We start from the raw sequence: 17,925 nt of genomic DNA, 5'->3' as shown, positions 1-17,925 counted from the left end.
ACAACCCTTTCGGTAAAGAAGTTTTTTCTAACATCCAACCTAAACCTCCCCTGGCACAACTTAAGCCCATTCCCCCTCGTCCTGTCACCAGGCATGTGGGAGAACAGACCAACCCCCACCTCGCTACAGCCTCCCTTGAGGTACCTCTAGAGAGCGATAAGGTCACCCCTGAGCCTCCTCTTCTCCAGGCTGAACAAGCCCAGCTCCCTCAGCTGCTCCTCGTAGGACTTGTTCTCCAGACCCCTCACCAGCTTCGTCGCCCTTCTCTGGACTCGCTCGAGCACCTCGATGTCCTTCTTGTAGCGAGGGGCCCAAAACTGAACACAGTACTCAAGGTGCGGCCTCACCAGAGCTGAGTACAGGGATACAAGTCCTGTTCCAAGTACAAGTCCTTCCCTAAGCCCTTGGGAAATAAAATGCCAAGACAAGGAGCTTGCCAGCCCACAGTGCATAGTGTTTGTGCCATCAAAGCTGGATCACATGCGCCAGTCTTAGAATCTGAGGGAGATGAAAACAAATAAATGCCCCCGAGGCCCTCATGCTGGTGCCTGGCCCTGCAGGGCAGAGCACCGCGGCTGCAGCTGGGCAGGACAGAGTCCAGGGGCTGTTGGGGCTGGACCAGCTTCTCACCCCCTCACCCCCTCAGCATCAGCCCCTGCTGGCCGTGGCTGCAGTGTGTGGCCTGCATCCAATTCCTGCCTTTCCCATGGGCTTGCAGAGGGCAGTAACTCCCCTCAGCTCACCTCCTCTCGCCTCAGTTTCATGATGTGTTTCATGGAAACAAAACCGCATCCCTGCCCTGCTGGGAAGGTGCAGCCACAGCAAAGGATGAGCCTCCCGGCCCATGGCACAGCATGGCATCCCTGTGCCAGCTGCGGGGTAAAGTGAACCCCACGGTGCTGGGGGTGAGACCAAAACCCCGAGTTCCCCTTTGCAAACAGAGGCTGGGACCCTGTGGGGCCGGGGTACCTGCTCGCTGGGGTCGCTGGCGACTGGCCTGTTGTTGTGCAAGGGCCGACTTATCAGTGCCGTATGCTTCCCTGTTCCAGCCGTGCCTTCCTTCCGAGCCGATTGTTGATCACAATGTCTTGTCTGCACTTGAAAAGGAGATTTCCTGCAATTGTTTTGCAGGACTTGCAGCTCGATGCAAAACGTTCTGCCTATCAGCCCCCTCCCCAGCATAGGGGCAAGGCTAAAGCCCCCTCCCTTCCCCTGCAAAACTGCCAGGCAATCATGTTGGGTTGATTAATTGCTGCCTGGCCAGAGGTGTTGCTGTGGAGATAGCCATCTGCAGCGAATTCCGACAACTGAGGAGGAATCGCGACTCCAGCTGCCCCCAAGCCTAAAATCCTGGCTCAGAGGCAGTGCCCTGGGGGATGTGGCTGCTCTGCCCCCTCAGCAGTATGCTGTGTCCCCAGTGTGCTGATTTTGGGCTCTTTCCCCAAAGGAAAGCCTGAGGGCCCCTGAGCAATGCCTCAGGGACAGGCACGCACATTCCCCCTAACCCACCCTAACCCTCAGGGCTCCCAGCTGATTCATTTTCCCCCTGCCCACAGCACCAGCGAGCCCTGGGCAGGATCAGGCCCATAGCTTGGTGGCTGCCAGGTCCTTCATGGAGCAGGCAGCAGGTGAGGTGGCTCTGAAGCACCCACGGAGCCTCTCTGGTGCTGATGCTGGCACCTTCCTGAGGCTCCCCTTCCCCAGCACACCGTGACCTCAGGTGCATGCCAAGCCAGGGGGCTGGAAGCCACATCTGACATCCCCTCGCGCTGGGCTGTCTCAGGATATCGGGCTGCCATGGTCATTTCCTGCTGGGGAGGATCCCGGAGCCCACCCCGAGCCCTACAGCAGCTGCATCCCTGCATTCCCAGACAAACGCCATCCGCCGTGCCGCGAGGATCGCCCCGTGCAGCTGCTCCGCATGCCCACCGGTGAGCCAGTGCGCCTCGTGCCCCTCTCCCACCGCTGCCTCAGGATTCAAAAGCCCCGGGCACAGCTAGGCTCCAGTCCCATGGGCTTCTTGCCAAAGCTTTCAGGAGGGTGACAGTGCCTGGGCAGGGCTGGGGCTGGTGCTCTGGGGGCTCTGGTTGTGGTGCGTGGAGCTCCTCGTGGTGCCATGGGGTACCCCAGTGCAGTGATGCACTCGGCATTCCCAGGGATGGGTCCTCTTGGGATTTTTGCAACAGGGTCCATGGCACCTTTGCCATGCAGCTGCAGCCATGCTGGGATCCACAGGCTTTCATGCTTGTGGCAATAAAAGGATGCTGTTACATTTCCCTTAAGTTCATAGTTTTGGTACCTACTTGGAGCCCCGAGGGGATCCAGTGCAGTGCGCGGCAGGGAGGAGCGAGGGAGCGTTCTGATCTGGGCTGCACAGCACCTGCACACCACAGTGGGGGCACAGCTGCTGCTGTGGTTTCCTGCATGCTTCGTGGTCCTGACCACGGCACCAGGGTGCACCTCTGCGTGTAAGGGCAGGGCGGCAGCAGCGGGGATCCCACCAGCTCTGCGCCGGGGGAACCTGAGTGCGGGAGGCGTGGAGGCAGCTGCAGGGAGCAGCAGGGGAGGCTCCCAGGCTTGCAGCCCCCATGCCCACGCTGATGTTGCTGAGCCTCGGGGCTTGCAGGTGCCCTGACTGGGTCCTTGTCTCTGCCACCTGCCAGTCCCCAGCACCGTGTGCCCCAGGGTACGGCCACTGCTGGCTGTGGTCCAACAGGGATGGAAGTGGGAACACAGCTGGGGGACTGGGAGGCTGCTGCTTGCGGCTGGCGATGTGAGGTTAACGTTCAATGCTGATGCAGCATCTTTGGAGGGATGATGTAGGAATTCACCCATCGGAATAAAATTCCATAGGATTAAAAAAAAATACATATGTACTTCCAGAACCTCCCCCAGTGACTGAACTTTGCCAGGAGAGACCAGCTAATTCTTCTCTATTTTGCAGCTGCCCCACTCTGTGCAGCCGCTTAGATTTTCTATCTGAGTTTCCCTTTTGATCTTTTCTTATGTCTAAATGAAAACTCCTGCCCCTTATAAATAGGATTATTTTATTTTATTATTTTATTATTTTTTTTTGGGGGGGGAGGGATCTCTAGCATCTCTCAGTGCAAAGAGGCAGAGGGATATAAAGCAAGACCTGGTGAGCAAGTCTCCAGACAAGCTTAATTCAAGCAAGTCTCATAGTGTGACACCCACAGCTAGGTCTTTGTGAGACCCCTGTGTCCCATTCCCTGGTGCTGCAATTCAGTCATCATTTGGGATGGCCAAGAGCAGAAATTGAAGTCACCAAGAAGCTGAGCGTGCGGATGCTTCCCAGCTCTAGCGCCCGGCAGGGGGAGGACTCCCAGCGTGGCTGCAGCTCTCTGCCCCTACCAAAGGGCTCCGCAGTTCATTGCTCTCCCTTTCTTTGCAGCTACCAGAATGGCTGAGATGACCGCTGCCCCCAGTGAAGCGCCCACTCTCCCGAATGAGTATGGGGACTACCACAACTGGTCTGAGCTGTTCCACCTCTTCAACTACACCTACACGTTCTGCGAGTTCAGCCTGGATGAGAATGTCAAGCGCGTCGTCCTCTTCATCCTTTACCTGGTCATCTTCGTGGTGGGCTTGGTGGAGAACCTCCTCGTCATCTGGGTCAACTGGCAGACACGGGGCAACAAGAGCTTGGTGAACCTCTACATCATCAACATGGCCATCGCCGACCTCGGCGTGCTGCTCTCGCTGCCCATCTGGATGCTGGAGGTGATGCTGGATTACACCTGGCTCTGGGGCAGCTTCCTCTGCCGCTTCACGCACTACTTCTACTTCGCCAACATGTATGCCAGCATCTTGTTTCTCACCTGCCTGAGCGTGGATCGCTACGTGTCCCTGACGAGCTCCTCCCTCTTCTGGCGTAAGCACCAGCACCGGGCACGCCGCATCATCTGCGCCTGCAGCTGGGTCCTGGCAGCAGCCATCCCCTTCCTGGAGGTCGCTCACATGCAGCTGGTCAACACCGGAGAGCCCATCTGCATCTTCATGGCCCCCTTCGAGACCTATGATGAGTGGGCGCTGGCAGTCAGCTTGGCCACCACCACCATTGGGTTCCTCATCCCCTTCCCCATCATCACCGTTTTCAACGTCCTGACGGCCAGGTTCCTGAAGCGCACCAAGCCGGAGAGCAGGAAGCACTGTCTGCTCATCTACGCCTACATCATCGTGTTCCTCATCAGCTGGCTGCCCTTCCACGTCACGCTCACGCTGCTCACCCTTGACGGCAACCACATCATCCTCCACTGCACGTTCGCTCACTTCCTCTACTTCTTCTACGACATCATAGACTGCTTCACCCTGCTCCACTGCGTGATCAACCCAATCCTCTACAATTTCCTAAGCAAAAACTTCCGCAGCAAGCTCATCTCTGCCGTGGTGAAATACATCCCCAAAGACCTAGCCGGCCAGAAAGGTGCAGACAACTCCTCCTCCACCACGCAGCACTCCATAGTCATCACGAAGGACAACAACCCGCCCAATTAAGCGGGATGTTGGACTGCCCGCTCATGGCTGGCCCCAGGGGGGTGGCCAGCTCCCTGGGCTCACTGCGGTCAGTAAGGTTATTTTCCCTGGTGCTAAGCAGACACTTTGCTTTTAAACAACACTTCTTGGCTGGCCACCTACTGTGATCTGAAGGCAAGGGCAAAGTGCCAGGCATGAAATGAGATGGTGCAGGGAGCTGCAGACACATCGCCTCTGATGTGCTGCCCTATTGGATCTGTTTAGCTAACGAAAGAATAAGAGAAAGAGATATTTCCTGTTTTCCGAACACTTGTACTCTGTCTGCTCTGAAACCTGCTCACAAACCCAGTGCTGGGACCTGACTCCAGCAGCCCCCAATCTTCCCCACAGCCATGTAGGGTGGGGAACATGCTGCCCTCTTCCTTTAGCCCAGGGTTTTCTACAGCCCCTACTTTCACTTACCTGTGTGCTCTGGGCATATCCTGCTGCAAAGGTATGGGATGAACGCTGCCCTTCTGCTCTGATGCTTTCCCGAGCAGGAACAAGATGAAATTCATGCCTTTGAAAGACAAACCTACCCTCGCAGCACCTGGCAGGGAGCTGAAAGCCTGATTTTACAGAAATGAAGGCAACAAAACCCAGAGGTGCTGAGCATGACACAGAGCTGAGCTTTAACGAGGGGAGGAACCATTCAACATCGGCAACTCATTGAGAGCGATTGTTCAAACCCAGCAGTAAATTAGGGACAAGTAGAACTGGGTTTCACTGCGCAAGTCTGCCTTCAAACATGACTGGGGAGAATCGAGTTAGGGTTCCTGGTTTGCGTACTGCACCCAGCTCGTTAACACTGGTCTCCTTTAAAGCATCTCGTGTTGGGTTCCTCAGCCACTGGGCACCTTTCTAAGTACCGGCAGGCTCTGGCAGTCCTTGACACGCGCTCCCTCTCAATCAAAGTCGCATGGAAGGTGTGCACTGCGGCACTTCCATGTGCACACATCCTCAGAGTACGGGCTGCAAGAAAGTGGAGCATCTGGAGAAAGTTCCTCCTTGTCTGGCTTCTGCTCAGTCACATGCTGCAGGTCAAGCCCTGGGTAGGGGAAGGTGAAGGAGCAGCAGCCGCTGGAAGGGAATTAATAAATCTGGAGGCCTTGAGCTGCTTAAGAAACACATTTTTAAAAAAGCAAGGCATAAGCAAATTGGACAGGATGCTCGCCTCCAGCAGCGGAGGGCAGGATGTGCCGGGCTGACACGGACCCACGGTCACCGTGGGGCTGGCTGGGGGCCACTCCGCTCCCCCGCTGCACGCCCCAGGACTGCTGCGCAGAGATGTCCCTGCTCGCCTCCAGAAGGGGACCGGCCCAGGCAGGAAAAGACAAATCCTTCTCTGTCACAGAAATATTTGCTGAGCAGTCAGGGCAGAAGTCAGCCCCCCGACACGAGGGCAGCCCCTTTGGTAGGGGATGTGGAGGCAGCCGCCAGCTGAGCGCGGCTCCGGGCCCGACCCCTCTCGGGGCTTCCTTTGCTCGTGCCCTCTCCTTCTCACTGAAGAAACTGAAGATAAGCACACAATAGCAAGACATCTGATACATGACATAACCCGGACAGCACTATATTCCAGCTACTTAAACATGTACAACTTGGCATTTGACCTATTAAACTCTTGTTTTGTTTTAAAGAAAACTCTCCTAATGCATCTGCAACTTTGTGCACTGCAGCTCACAGCGCTGGAGGCCAGAGCAGCCTCACAACCTCCCCCCGGACAGCACGAGGCAGAATTATTTCACCCACAGCTTCACCCAGAGACCTGGCTCCAAAACCCTGCAGGTCCTGCAGCTCCCCTTGACTCCCTCCCAGCCTTCCCCTGTCCCCTCGTGGGAAGCTGTCCCAGCAGCACGTTCCTTTAGCACTTCCCAAATACCCGCTGCTCCTGGGCCTCCTCCCCAGCTTGAATTTGTACAGCACCTGCTCCTTGCACTGGCTATCTTTATAAAAAGAATTGTTATTATTTTCTTTTTTAACAGAGAAACAAGGCACAAGAGATCAACATTTTTCATTTTATTATTCTAAATAAAAACCACAATTTGTGCTGAACAATGGAGTATAAAAGAACCCGATGTACAACGATTTTAGACATCTACTATTTGGGGGGAAAGTTTACAAAATATACAAAACTTTACAGCAAATAGATAGTAAACACTTAAATATCAGGAGGTCAGTACCTACTATTAACTTAACAAAAAGGTTAGACAGCAATTCAACTTTTTTTTTTTTTCTTTCTTCTGCTTAATTATTTTGTTAAGAGACCCGGATCCTTCAAGAAAGGGGAGGACAAACCAGAACGGCGCGATGCATTGCAGGGGTCAGAGCAAGGCAGCTCCGAGCACCTTTCGCAGCGCCGTGGGGGCTGCTGGGGCCCCATCCCAGGCCTGGTGGGGCTGGCAGAGGGGCCATGTGGGGCCGGGCCCGATGTGGGGCACGCCATGCAGCCCCCCAGCCACAGGGGAGGAGAGCTCCCTCAGCCCCTCTCAGCCACGGCCCCGTCCCCACACTGCCTCCATAAACGAGAGCTCGCTGCCGATCGCAGGCAGCTTCTCGTGGGAATAATTCATGACCACACAGGGAAGAACCCAAGACACAAACATCAGGGACCTGAGCACTCTCTCCCCACCCACACACCAAAAGCAGCCGGCAGAAGATGGGGTGGGCTTTTGCTTTCCTGTCCCTGTGCTCAGAAGGGTGGGCTTGCTTTGCCCGCTACTGTTTCAGTGTAAAAGCTTCTCTTTTTGGTTTATGTGCACAAAAGGCTTTTGCTTCACAGCTTAGCTAGACACGGGGCTGCAGGCTGTTACCATGCACCAGTGCCCCGAGGCATCCCGAAGCTCATTGCAGCTCCTGGGGCATTTCAGGAGGGTCTCTAGGCTTTGAAGACTCGGCGGTCCCAAGCCTCCCTCACATCCTTCATAACAACCTCCAGAGCAGACCACGTCCGTTCCCCACACGCCAGGGCCCCGTCCACCAGCATGCCTCGCCACCATCAGGACAACGGAGGCGACCCTGTGCCCCAGCGAGCCCCCCGGCGACACGGTGCCGGCCCCCAGAACAGCTCCTGAGCTCTTCCCTTGGAGCCAGCAGGGTGGGCACGGCTCCTCGCTGCCGGGGGTCCTGCACCAAGGCCACGGGCAGCCCCCCACAACCAGCACTCGGGAAGCAGCTCCAGCTGACAGACACCTTCCCCATCTCCCGCACGAGCCACCTACCGTCTCAGTACCTATTCTCCTCTGTAAACATACTGCAGGCACCGAAGTGCCAAGCGGACAAGTCCCGTTAGGCACCTCCAGCAGGCAGTCAGCTGGCCCAAACCTGGCCAACATAACACAAACGGGGGAAAAGATGCGAACCCCTCAGCAGCCTCCTCTTCCCTTTTTCCTCCCAAGTGAGGTCGGCTCCTCTGCCTCTGCCCTGTGCAGACACCGAGGTGGGAGAAGGAGGGCGTGCCGGTGCTCCAGGTGTGGGAGCAGAGTTCCTCTGGAGGGGACCAGGGGGGAACAGGCAACGGGCCCAAAGGAGGCTGCTGCAGCCCACAGAGAGCTGGGATCGGTTTGGGAAGGACGGCATCCCATGGGAGGGACCCCGCATGGAGCAGGGGAAGAGCGTGATGATGATGGAGCAGCGGAGAGGAGGCATTGCAGGCTGACCACAGCCCCTGCTCCCCTGCACTGCCTGGGGGAGGAGGTAGAAGAGGGTGGATGGGAGGAAGGTGGTTTTAGTCTGCTTTTAGTTCTCTCTGTTCTATTGTTCTTCACTGGCAATAAATTAGTCTTCCCCAAGCCAAGGCTGTTTTGCCCATGACGGCAAGTGGAGGGAGATCTCCCTGTCCTTACCTCAACCCACACGTTTCAGCCTCCCCCCACCTTCTATTGCTACATAGCTCCTTCCACAGGACTTGGATGGGACTAAAGGAAGAGTTGCTTTTGATGGGGAAGGCTGTGACAGAAGTAAAATGACCCAGCTGGGTGGCCATCGTACCTCAGGAGACTGGTGCAGGACAGGAGAGGATGGAGGCTGTCATCTCCTCGGATGCTACACGTTAATACTCACGAGGTGCTTTGCATCTTCCACGCGCTTTGCAGATGTGAGCCAGTAATCTTCAGCACACTCCAGGGAGGTAGGTCGGTACCACAAGTGTTACCACCCTCATTTTACAGATGAGGAAACTGAGGCAAAGAGGTGAAGTGACTTGCCCAAGGCCACAGTGGAGCGGGGGGAGCAATCCCCAGGAATTCCTAGCTCACGAACCACGCGTCCGGACCACGCTGGGCTGCGGGTTGCCCCTTCGAGCGGAGGGGGAAGCAGGGTGATCTCACAGGGTTTGCAAATCACTAGTTTTGTTTTGTAACAGCATATCTTTGCAGAAGCACAGGAGCCCAATTTACGACGACTGTAGCTTGAAAGCGCTTCCTGTTTGTGAGGTAGTATGAGTTACCTAAGGGCAGTTATAACTCACGCTGTGGTATTTGGAAAAATATGTTCCTCTCCACCTCTGCCCCACAGCAGGATAGCATGGGAACGAGCCGGTCCCACCCTTCCTGGTGTAAACACTGCCGGCAGGGCCGGGCCGGCCCCGGGAGCCCACGCTGCAGCACACGCGGCTCCCAGCGGCCACCCCAGCACGCGCCACGGTCACGGCGTCACGACAGAAGGTGAACGGACTCACATCGGCACCGACACCGTTCTGCAGCACTCGTCAGCGAGGAGACGCGTCTGGGATGCGGCAACCCATGGCGGCAGTGGTGGCAGCAGCAGGGGCCATGCCTCCGGCAGAGCTCCATCCTTCCCGACAACACCGACGGGGAGATAAGGCCACGGTTTTGTCTTGTGCTCGCTCGCCGGGACCACGCAGCCTCAGCAACGCTGCTCTTTGGCAGCTTCCAACACGACGCCCTGGGACGCAGCGAAGTGTCATCCCAGGAAGGGCTGCAAAACACCTCCTAGGAAGCAGCCGATCCCTCAGCACGGAGCCTCTGCCCTGCCTCGCTCGGCCATTCCTCCATGGGACCTCCCTGCTCGCAGCACCCATCCCCGCCGAGCAGCCCTCTGTTCGGGCTGCTCCCTGCCACGAGGTGGCCGGCTCCTTCCTTTCCCTTTGTCCAAAAACGGGGTCTTTGAAGATGGCAGCAGCATCGTGGGCACGGCAGCAACGTGCCCAGAGCCCCCAGCCGCCCTCCGTCGCCTGCCCCTGGCATCCCGCCTCACTGCCTGCTCAACTCCCCTGCAGCGGAGCCACGGTGGCAAGGCCGATCCTGTGACACAGACTCTCCTCACAATAGCAGCAGAACCCCAGTGATGCCTAGAACAAGTCTTTGTTTTCCTGTCTTTTTTCTTTTTCTTCAAGTCCAGCACCATCCTGCTCTAGCTCTGTCCCTCTCTACTGAGGTCAGGTGTCAAAATATCTTAGCAGCATCAGTTTGTGGGTAAGCTCAAACTGAGGGTTAGCCTAGTCAAGTGGGCTAAAAGGTTTTTAAAAAAAAAATCTAGATTCAAAACCTAGTGAGAAATGCTAAAAACACAAAACTCATTGGCCTCTAACAGGATCAGAGGTAAGTAAACACGATGGACTTCTCAGAAACAGTGATGTAGCTTACGTGCTGTTGATTTGTACAATGCCAATCTAAAAAGCCCTAGCAAGGCCAAAAATTAAAAAAAAAAATAAAAATAATAAAAATAGAAAAGGAGGATTCCATCAATGACGCCTGACCATTAAATAAAATAAGCGACGTTTCTCCACAGCTTCTGTCGCGAGCGTTTGCTCCTTTGCTGGCCCTGCCCTGCCTCACCCCATCAGCTGTCCGCATTTTTCTCCGCATCTTTGGAATGGATAATGTACATGAAAGTCTGCTCAATGGTGAAGTCCGGGGGGAGGCTGCCTTTGTGCACCCCTATGTGCTTGCTCATGAGGTTGAGCGTGGAGCTGTAGTGGCCGCACACGGTGCAGCGGTACATGAGGGCCCCTGAGTGCGTCCGCAGGTGGCACTTGATGGTGGAGCGGCCGCGAAAGAACTTGTGGCACACCTTGCACTGGTAGGGCTTCTCCCCGGTGTGAATCCTCCGGTGGTAGTTGAACTCGCTGGTGTGGGCAAACCTCTTCCCGCAGACCTTGCAGCTGTACTTACTGTTGCCTGGCTGGCTCTGCAGTGCCAGGTCTTCGCTCAGGAACTCCTCGGGCAGCTTCCTCTTCTGCAGGCCCTGCGGCTGGAGCCGGTCACCGAAGCTGGGTCGGATGTCCAGGCCGCCGCCGCACTTGTGCTGGCTGACGTGGTAGCGGTACGCTGCCTCCAGCTTGAAGCTCTGCCCGCAGAAGTGGCAGCGGAAAAGGGCCTCCTCCACGTTCTGGTGGACGGCCAGGTGCTTCTCCAGGAGGTGCCGGTCCACAAAGCTGTTGGCGCAAACGGAGCAGGAGAAGACCGAGATCCCCAAGTGAGACAGGGCGTGCCACATCAGGCTGCAGAGGCTCAGGTGCCTCTGATCGCAAACGCCGCACGTCTGGCTTTTCAGGTTCACGTGGTCCAGGATGTGGTTGCGGACGGTGTGGAAGTCTTTGGCCAAAGGCTTCCCGCAGGCGGCGCACGCCAGCTCCGAGCCGGACCCCCCGCCAAACGCGCCGACCTTCCCTGGCAGTGGGTCGCTGGGGTGGACGATGACGTTGTTGTCGAACACCCCTTCTCTGCGGTGCAGGGTGAGCTGCCACTGGGTGAAGAATTTGGTCTCACACATGTCGCAGGAGAAGAGGAAGATGCCGATGTGGGACAAAACGTGAGTGACCCTGGAGTTCCGGTCCTGGAAGTGGGTTTCGCAGACCTTGCAGTTCCCGGTCAGCAGGTCAACGTGATCTCTGGCGTGCTGGCGGATCAGCTGGATGTTGGGCTCCAGCACCTTCTTGCACACCTGGCAGGGCATGGCCTTGCTATCCCGGCTGTCGTTCTCAAAGGCCAGCTCTTCCTCGCTGTCGTCGCTCAGCTCAATGACTTCTTCTGACGGGCCCAGCTCCTCGCTGGCATCTTCGAAGTGCAGTTCGTCCTCGCCCAAATCTTCCAGCTGAAGCTCATCCATCTGCACAAAGCCCTGCTCTTTGGAGTGGTTGCTGTTGCTGGGACAGGAGTTGCTTCCCGTGGAGATGTCCAGGGAAGCGTCGGTGGTGAAGAAGCCGCCCTTGCTGTAGTCACCGTTGCTCTGGACTTTATACTGCTGGCAGGAGCTCGTGGTGGTTTGAACGACGACGTTCACGCTGCCCAGGCTGGGCTGGGCTGCCATGCTCACGGCAGGAGCGAATTGCTCCACATCTGGTTCCTGCTCCGTCTTGGGAGGCTGCTGCTGCTGCATCAGGGCGAGGGCCTGGCTGCCTTCGCTCGCGTTATTCCTGTCGTCCTCCTTGTAGCTGCCCACTGCCTCCCCGTGCAGGATGTAACCGCGCTCGGGGCCAAAATGCTCCCCGCCGCTCCGGATTTCCCCCAGCGAATGGTTCTGCTCGGAGGAGGCGCTGCTCAGAGGACCCGACCGGCCCTCGCCCATGGCCAGGGAGGGCTGCTTGGGGATGGCCGAGCTCTCCAAGTCGGGGAAGGTCGAGTGGCAGGCCTGCAGCAGGTCCTCCATGCCCAGCCGCTCCGCCACCTCGTAAATGACGCCCACGTTGATCAGGTCTGTGAAGAGCTCGGAGGTGTACACGAAGCTGAGGATCTTCTCGAAGTTGGCCGGGGTGATGAAGTCCACGACGTAGGTCCGAGCGGCGTCCAGCCCCGTGTTCAGAAAGAGGTTCTGGAAGTAGCCCGCGGCGCAGGCCAGGACGGCCTTGTGCGCGGCGAAGGAGCGGGTGCCCACCAAGATGGTGACGTCGCACATGGTCTCGGAGAGCCTGCACTTGTTGAGTTCCTTCAGCAGGTTGTTGGGGTGGTTGGTGCTGTGCAGCTTGATCCTCATGCCCATCTTAGCAGCTGCTTGGGGGTCCCTGTCCTGCTCAGCTGCTTCTTCACGCCCTCATCAGCCGCAGGAGGTGCTTGGCATCCAGAAAGTGGCAGGGCAAGGGGCTCTGCGGAGAGGAAAACGTGAAAACTTTAACACCTTTACAGCCAGAGAGGTGTCGCGGCAGTCTTACCTCAAACACCCCCCCCTCCTGACAAGCGACTGGGAACCAGCTCCTGAGGTGGAGGCGAACGGAGCCCCTCTCGTATCAGCAAATAAAAGAAAAAAGCCGCCGGCTCTGCCAGCGATGCCCCAAGGCTCCTGCTGTGTCCTGGGCACCGCACTCGGCTCCGCTGCTCACGGAGTGCTGGGGGGGGGGGCTCACCTCCAGGCCTCTCCAACACCGCTGCCTCGCAGACCCCTGCCCGCCGCCCACCTTCAGGTCTCCCCCGCACCCACGGGGGCACTTTGGAGAGGTCTCGCCCCCCACCGCAGCGCTGGCCCCCCTGTGGGCCACCTCCCGGCCCATCCTGCAGCCCCCAGCCTGGCCACCTCCCCCCTGCTCACGAGCCCCCAGCCCACCCTCAGCACCCAGGGCACCGAAAGCCCCCGACACGTGGGGACACGAAGGGGAACTGGCCGAAGCGCGTCTCAAAAGCCCGGTTTGCTGAGGGGGTCCCACACCAGCGCCCTGGTGCCAGCTTCCATAGCAAGGAAAAGGGGGGGGGCAGGCTGGGGGGTGCTTGGCTGGGGTGTGCCTGGAGCCCCCTGCCCACCCTGGGGCGGGTGGGGGGTCTGCGGGTGCAGGAGGAGCCGAGGAAGTGTGCCCCCCACCCTGGGGTGCTGGGGAGGGGTCTGTGGGTGCAGGGGGAGCCGAGGATGGGTCCCCCCCAATCCGGGGTGCTGGGGGGGGGGGAGAGAGGAAGAGACCGGGCAATGGGGGGAGGAGGAGGGGGGCGAGGGGAGGGGGGCACGGATCTGCCACCGAGGGAATGGGAACCGGGGGGGGAGACACCGGGGGGGGGGGCACCAAGCAGCCCCGAATTGGCCACGCTGCCGCGATTTCGGGTGGGGGAGACCACGTGGGGGGGGGTCAGGGGGGAACCCGTGGGGGGGGGGACACCGAGGGGGGGTCAGAAAGAGAGGAAGGGGGGGGGTCAGAAAAGTGAGGGGGGGTAGAAAGCGAGGGGGGGCAACGGGAATGGGGGGGGGGGGCGAGGGGAGCCGGGGACCGAGGGGGGCGGCGCGGCCCCGGGGGGTAGGGGGGGTGGGGGTGTGGGGGGTGGCCCCGGGGGGGGTCGGCCCCGGGGTTGGGGGGGGCGGCCCCGGTGGGGGGGGCTCCTTACCCGCCCGGCGCCCCGCACCATCGCCGCTCGCTCACACAAAGGCGCCGCCCCGCCCTCCGCCGGCCGCCGCCGCGACGAGCGCCCGCGCCGGCCGCCACCGGAGCCGCCTTCCGCCGCCCGGCCCCGCCGTCGGGGCCACAGCGCCGCCACGGCCCGGAGGGGAACTGCGGGGGAGGGGGGGGGGGGACACGGGGCCGGGGGGGGTTAACGGGGCTGGAACGGCGCGGGGATGGGAGGTGGGGGCGGCCAAGGGAACATTGGGGGTGACGTCGAGGGGAGATGGGGCAGGTGGAGATGTGGGGATGTGGGGGGGGGAGGTGTGTGTGGGGGTCGCTGTAGCCCATGAGCAGCCCCCCCCCGTGTGTCCTCCCCGCCCCGCGTCCTCCCCGTCTCCTCCCCGTGTCCCTCCCGGGGCCGCCCCGGGCCCGTCGGGTCCCGTCGAGGCGCAGCGGAGGCACAGAGCGAGCCAGGGCGAGGGGCGATGTTTGGGTTCTGGTGCCCGTACAGCGCGGACGGCAGCGCGGCCCCGCTCCCGCCCCCAGCCCCGCTCCCGTCCCGGTCCCGGCCCCGCTCCCGGTCTCGGCCCCGGCCCCGACGGGCTCCCACGACGGCTCCGCAGTCGCTGCTCGCCTCCGTGCCCTGCTGGCCCCGCAGCCGCCGCCCGCTCCGAGGCGCCAGGACACGGCCCCCGGAGCCCCCCCAGCGATGCCCGGGACGGAGCCCGGCGGGGGGGTCCCGGCGCCGCCGCCCCCCGGTCCCTCCTCACGCCGCCCGGCGCTGGGACCCGGCGGCTCTGGGGCCGTCCGGGGGGGACCCTGGGAAGCAGGGGGGCTGCGGTCAGCCCCTCCGCTGCGGCTCCGCAGCCCCCCGGTCCTCCCCCGCCGCCCTACCGGGCTCCGCCATCCGCTTCCCCATGAGCCCCACGAAGAAGTCGTGCATGTCCCCTGCGGAGAGAGCCCGGCGTCAGCTCCCACCGGGCCCGGCCCCGCTCCGTGCCCGCACCGGGGCCCCCCCTCGGCCGCCCCTGAGGGGCTGGCACCGTCCGGGAGCGGAGCGGAGCGGACTTACGCTTCTGGGGAGATGCCAGGGCCGGGGGACCTGGAAGAGAGGCGGGAGGCTGAGCGCTGCCGTCGGGGCGGGGTCCGGGACCGGGACCGGGACCGGGAGCGCCCCCCCGGCTCTCACCGGCGTCCTCCTCCCGCAGCAGCTGCAGCAGGGCGGCGAAGGCGGCTCCGGGGCTGCCGCGGGCTCTCCAGGGCAGCACCGGGAGCAGCGGCTCGGGGCCGGGGCCGTTCTGCGGGGAAGCGGAGGGGTGAGCGCGGGCGGGGGCCGCCCGGTGCCTCCCCGACGGCCGCCCCGACGGCTCGGCCCTACCTGGGAGCGGAGCGCGGGGCCCGGCGGCGGAGCGGCGGCGAAGCGGGCGAGGGCGAACGGCAGGGCCAGGGCGAGCAGGGCGAGCACCGCGCGGCTCCGCATCCTCGCCGGGGCGGGCGACCTGCGGGAGGGGTCAGCAGCGGCCGGGGTCGCCCCTCGCCTCCTGTACGGCGCGGACCGGGGCAAGGTTTTGGGAGGGGAAAGCAGCGGAACGAGAGATGGGGACCCGGGGGCAGCCGGCGTTGCCGGAGCAGTCGAGCAAACGCCCCCCAGCCCTTTCCAGCTGGGGGGGCTGCGGCATGGTGGGGGCATGAAGAAAAACGGGTGGGGGGGCAAGGGGGACACGGTGGGGGGCTGCAGTGCAAGAGATGTACTGCAGAGGTGCTGGGGGGGCTGGGGAGGAGAGAGAATGGCTGCAGTGCAGAGCTGGGGGTCCTGTGCCAGGACTCGTGCCCATTGTGCCGGGTTTGTGCCGCCACACGCCAGCTGGGGTGGTGGAAATGCAGGCAGGATGGAGCACGGACACGCAGAGATCACAGGCACCCACTCAGCCTTGCACACATTCACAGACACCCACACCAACACGCACACACCCTCCGACAGCCATAGCCCCCCAGGAAGGTCCCAGCCCCAGGCTTCCAGCGACCCCCCAAGCCCTCCCCACCTTCCTTCACCCCTCTCTCCTCCCAGCCCAGCTCTTGCTGCAGCTTCCAGCTCCCTTTCACCTTCCCCCAGCCCACGCTGGGCAAGGAGCGGAGGCAGCGGCCTCTCCAGGAGACCCCAGGGTACCTGGCACGGGTTTCGGGGACCTGCTCAGCCCTCAGCTGCAGTGCGGGCAGCGCGTCCCTCGCCTCTGGTGGCTGCGGAGCGGCGAGAGGCAGCGGGCAGCGGCCGCAGGCTGTGCCGATGGCTCTCGGGCACGCTCAGCCTGGAGGTGAAGCACCCCAGCGCTGTCAGCCGCGCGGAGCTAAATAAGGGGCCCTGCCCGTGGCACGGCGTGGGTGGGCGAGAGGAGAGCCGCCAATGGGGGCCGCGGGGGGTGGCACCCCCACCCTGCAGCTCAACGCCCACGCAGGCACCGTGACACCCGTTACACGCACAGTCACACCGCGGCCCAAGCGCGCCCACGTGGGCTTGCCAGCTCCCCGCCACGTCGTGCCGCCGCGGGGTACGGGGCCAGCACGCAGCCAGCGCCGTGCCCACGCACCCCCGGCCCTGCACACGTCATGCATGCGGTGGGACACGCTTCCGAAGACGCCACAGCCTGTTGGCACGTGTGTGCACACCAGTCCTTGTCTCCAGAGTGCTGCCACACTGGCAGAGCCACCAGTGAGTGCTTTGGCTGTGCAGGCAGGCTCCGGGAGGGCTCACGGTGCAGTGGGTCATGGCTGAGCTCCTGGGATGCACACACAGGTGTGTGCAAGGACACGGGCCGCATGGCATGCACAGAGGTGCACAGGCACTCTCTTCCTGAGCAGCCCACCCGTGCCTCCTGTCCTGTCCTGGGGCTCTCCCCACCTGCCCGTTCCTGGTCCTGTGCTGTCTGTGTCCAGCACACCCACCTCCAGGGGTCCCAGCAGCCCTAGATCCAACCCCATGTGTGGCCGTGTTCCCCAAGCCCCTCTGTGACCAGGATGATGGGGGCTTGGCCCCTCCAAGCACGGCCCAGCTCTGCCTCCAGGCTCGATCCTGCTCCCCCCAGCACTGGAGGGAGCAGCCTCCCACAACCAAACCCCCCACAACCAAATGCCCCACAGCCGAGCCGAGATGGAGAGGGCGATGGGGGGAAGCCGATGGGATGGGAAGGACCGGAGGGAGCCCAGCTCTGGCAACCAGCACGAGCCACGGATGCCAGCCCTCAACAGGCGGCTGTGGCAGCCCCACGGGAGGGGAGGCGGCAGCGGGAGCGCGGTGGCTCACGTGGCACCACAGCCCGGGGCAGGGCAGCATCTGCAGTGCCGGGGATGTTAATTAAATCGGAGCCTGGCCAGAGACAGCCTAATTAATTAATAACACCTACTTGTGTGGTGCCAAGCAGCCGCGAAAAGCAGCGGTGCCCCGGGCTTGTTTACGGCTCTGGCCCCTCTCCATGCATGGGAGGGGGGGGGTCCCTGCGCTGGGAGGTGGCACAGCCCCTGCGGGGCATGGGGAGCGCGGCGAGCCCTCGGAGGCACCCCCGTGCACACACGTGCCCCCTGCATGTGCACGCACTGCCCAAGTGCCCCGGCACGCGTGCCCGCACATGCAGCCCGTGCACAGCAAAGCGCGCCGCTCGCTCCAGGCCCACCTGGGAGCTGCTGCTGCTGCCGCCGTGACGGGGAGTTGTCAGCTCTCGAAGTTAACGCGGGTGACGTGTGGGGACAGGAAAAAAATCCCTCTCCCGGAGCTTTGACGCGTGCAGGAGAGAAAAGGCAGTGAGGGGAAGGGGGGGGCACGGAGCTGCACAGGGACCTGCGGGAGCAGGGCTGCAGCAAGGACGTGCGGTGGCTCCTTGGTGTCCCCCTGCATGGCTCTGGCCGTGGTCTCAGTCCCCGAAGGTGGCTCCAGCGTGGGAGCAACGGGGGCTCTGCACTGACGGGGGGTGCCGTGGGGGGTCCTGCAGAGGGGCAGGCTGACCGCAGGAGGGGTGGGAGACGGGGGGGTGGGAGACGGGGGTGGTAAGCGCAGGCGGGAAGGCGCCAGGGACCTCATGTGCCAGCTGCCTGCGGCCGGCCAGAAATTGCGGCTGCAGCCGAGCGAGCCTCCTTCCCACTTAATG

The 17,925-nt window shown here is 61.6% G+C and overlaps 3 protein-coding genes across 3 annotated transcripts; 1 reads left to right on the top strand and 2 right to left on the bottom strand.

The window, feature by feature from the left end:
* The first annotated feature begins 1,539 nt into the window (after window positions 1–1,539).
* Window positions 1,540–6,541, top strand: ACKR5 (atypical chemokine receptor 5). The gene is made up of 3 exons (XM_082781212.1): window positions 1,540–1,628; window positions 1,784–1,931; window positions 3,413–6,541. Exons 2-3 carry the CDS (start codon window positions 1,922–1,924, stop codon window positions 4,513–4,515), a joined length of 1,113 nt encoding a protein of 370 aa, XP_082637338.1. The 5' UTR covers window positions 1,540–1,628; window positions 1,784–1,921; the 3' UTR covers window positions 4,516–6,541.
* On the bottom strand, window positions 6,537–14,299 carry ZBTB39 (zinc finger and BTB domain containing 39). Its single transcript, XM_082781211.1, has 2 exons — window positions 13,794–14,299; window positions 6,537–12,574 (listed from the first exon to the last, which is right to left on the bottom strand). Exon 2 carries the CDS (start codon window positions 12,469–12,471, stop codon window positions 10,333–10,335), a length of 2,139 nt encoding a protein of 712 aa, XP_082637337.1. The 5' UTR covers window positions 12,472–12,574; window positions 13,794–14,299; the 3' UTR covers window positions 6,537–10,332.
* Window positions 14,300–14,308: 9 nt separating this feature from the next.
* On the bottom strand, window positions 14,309–15,269 carry TAC3 (tachykinin precursor 3; the record flags this gene model as incomplete). Its single annotated transcript, XM_082781213.1, has 4 exons — window positions 14,309–14,737; window positions 14,862–14,891; window positions 14,979–15,087; window positions 15,168–15,269. The coding sequence occupies 4 exons, from the start codon at window positions 15,267–15,269 to the stop codon at window positions 14,631–14,633; spliced, it is 348 nt and encodes a 115-aa protein (XP_082637339.1). The 3' UTR covers window positions 14,309–14,630.
* Between the last annotated feature and the right edge of the window lie 2,656 nt (window positions 15,270–17,925).

Source organism: Aythya marila, assembly GCF_965140915.1.
Source record: "Aythya marila genome assembly, chromosome: 30".
Taxonomy (NCBI): domain Eukaryota; kingdom Metazoa; phylum Chordata; class Aves; order Anseriformes; family Anatidae; genus Aythya; species Aythya marila.
This window is presented reverse-complemented; position numbering and strand designations above follow the sequence as displayed.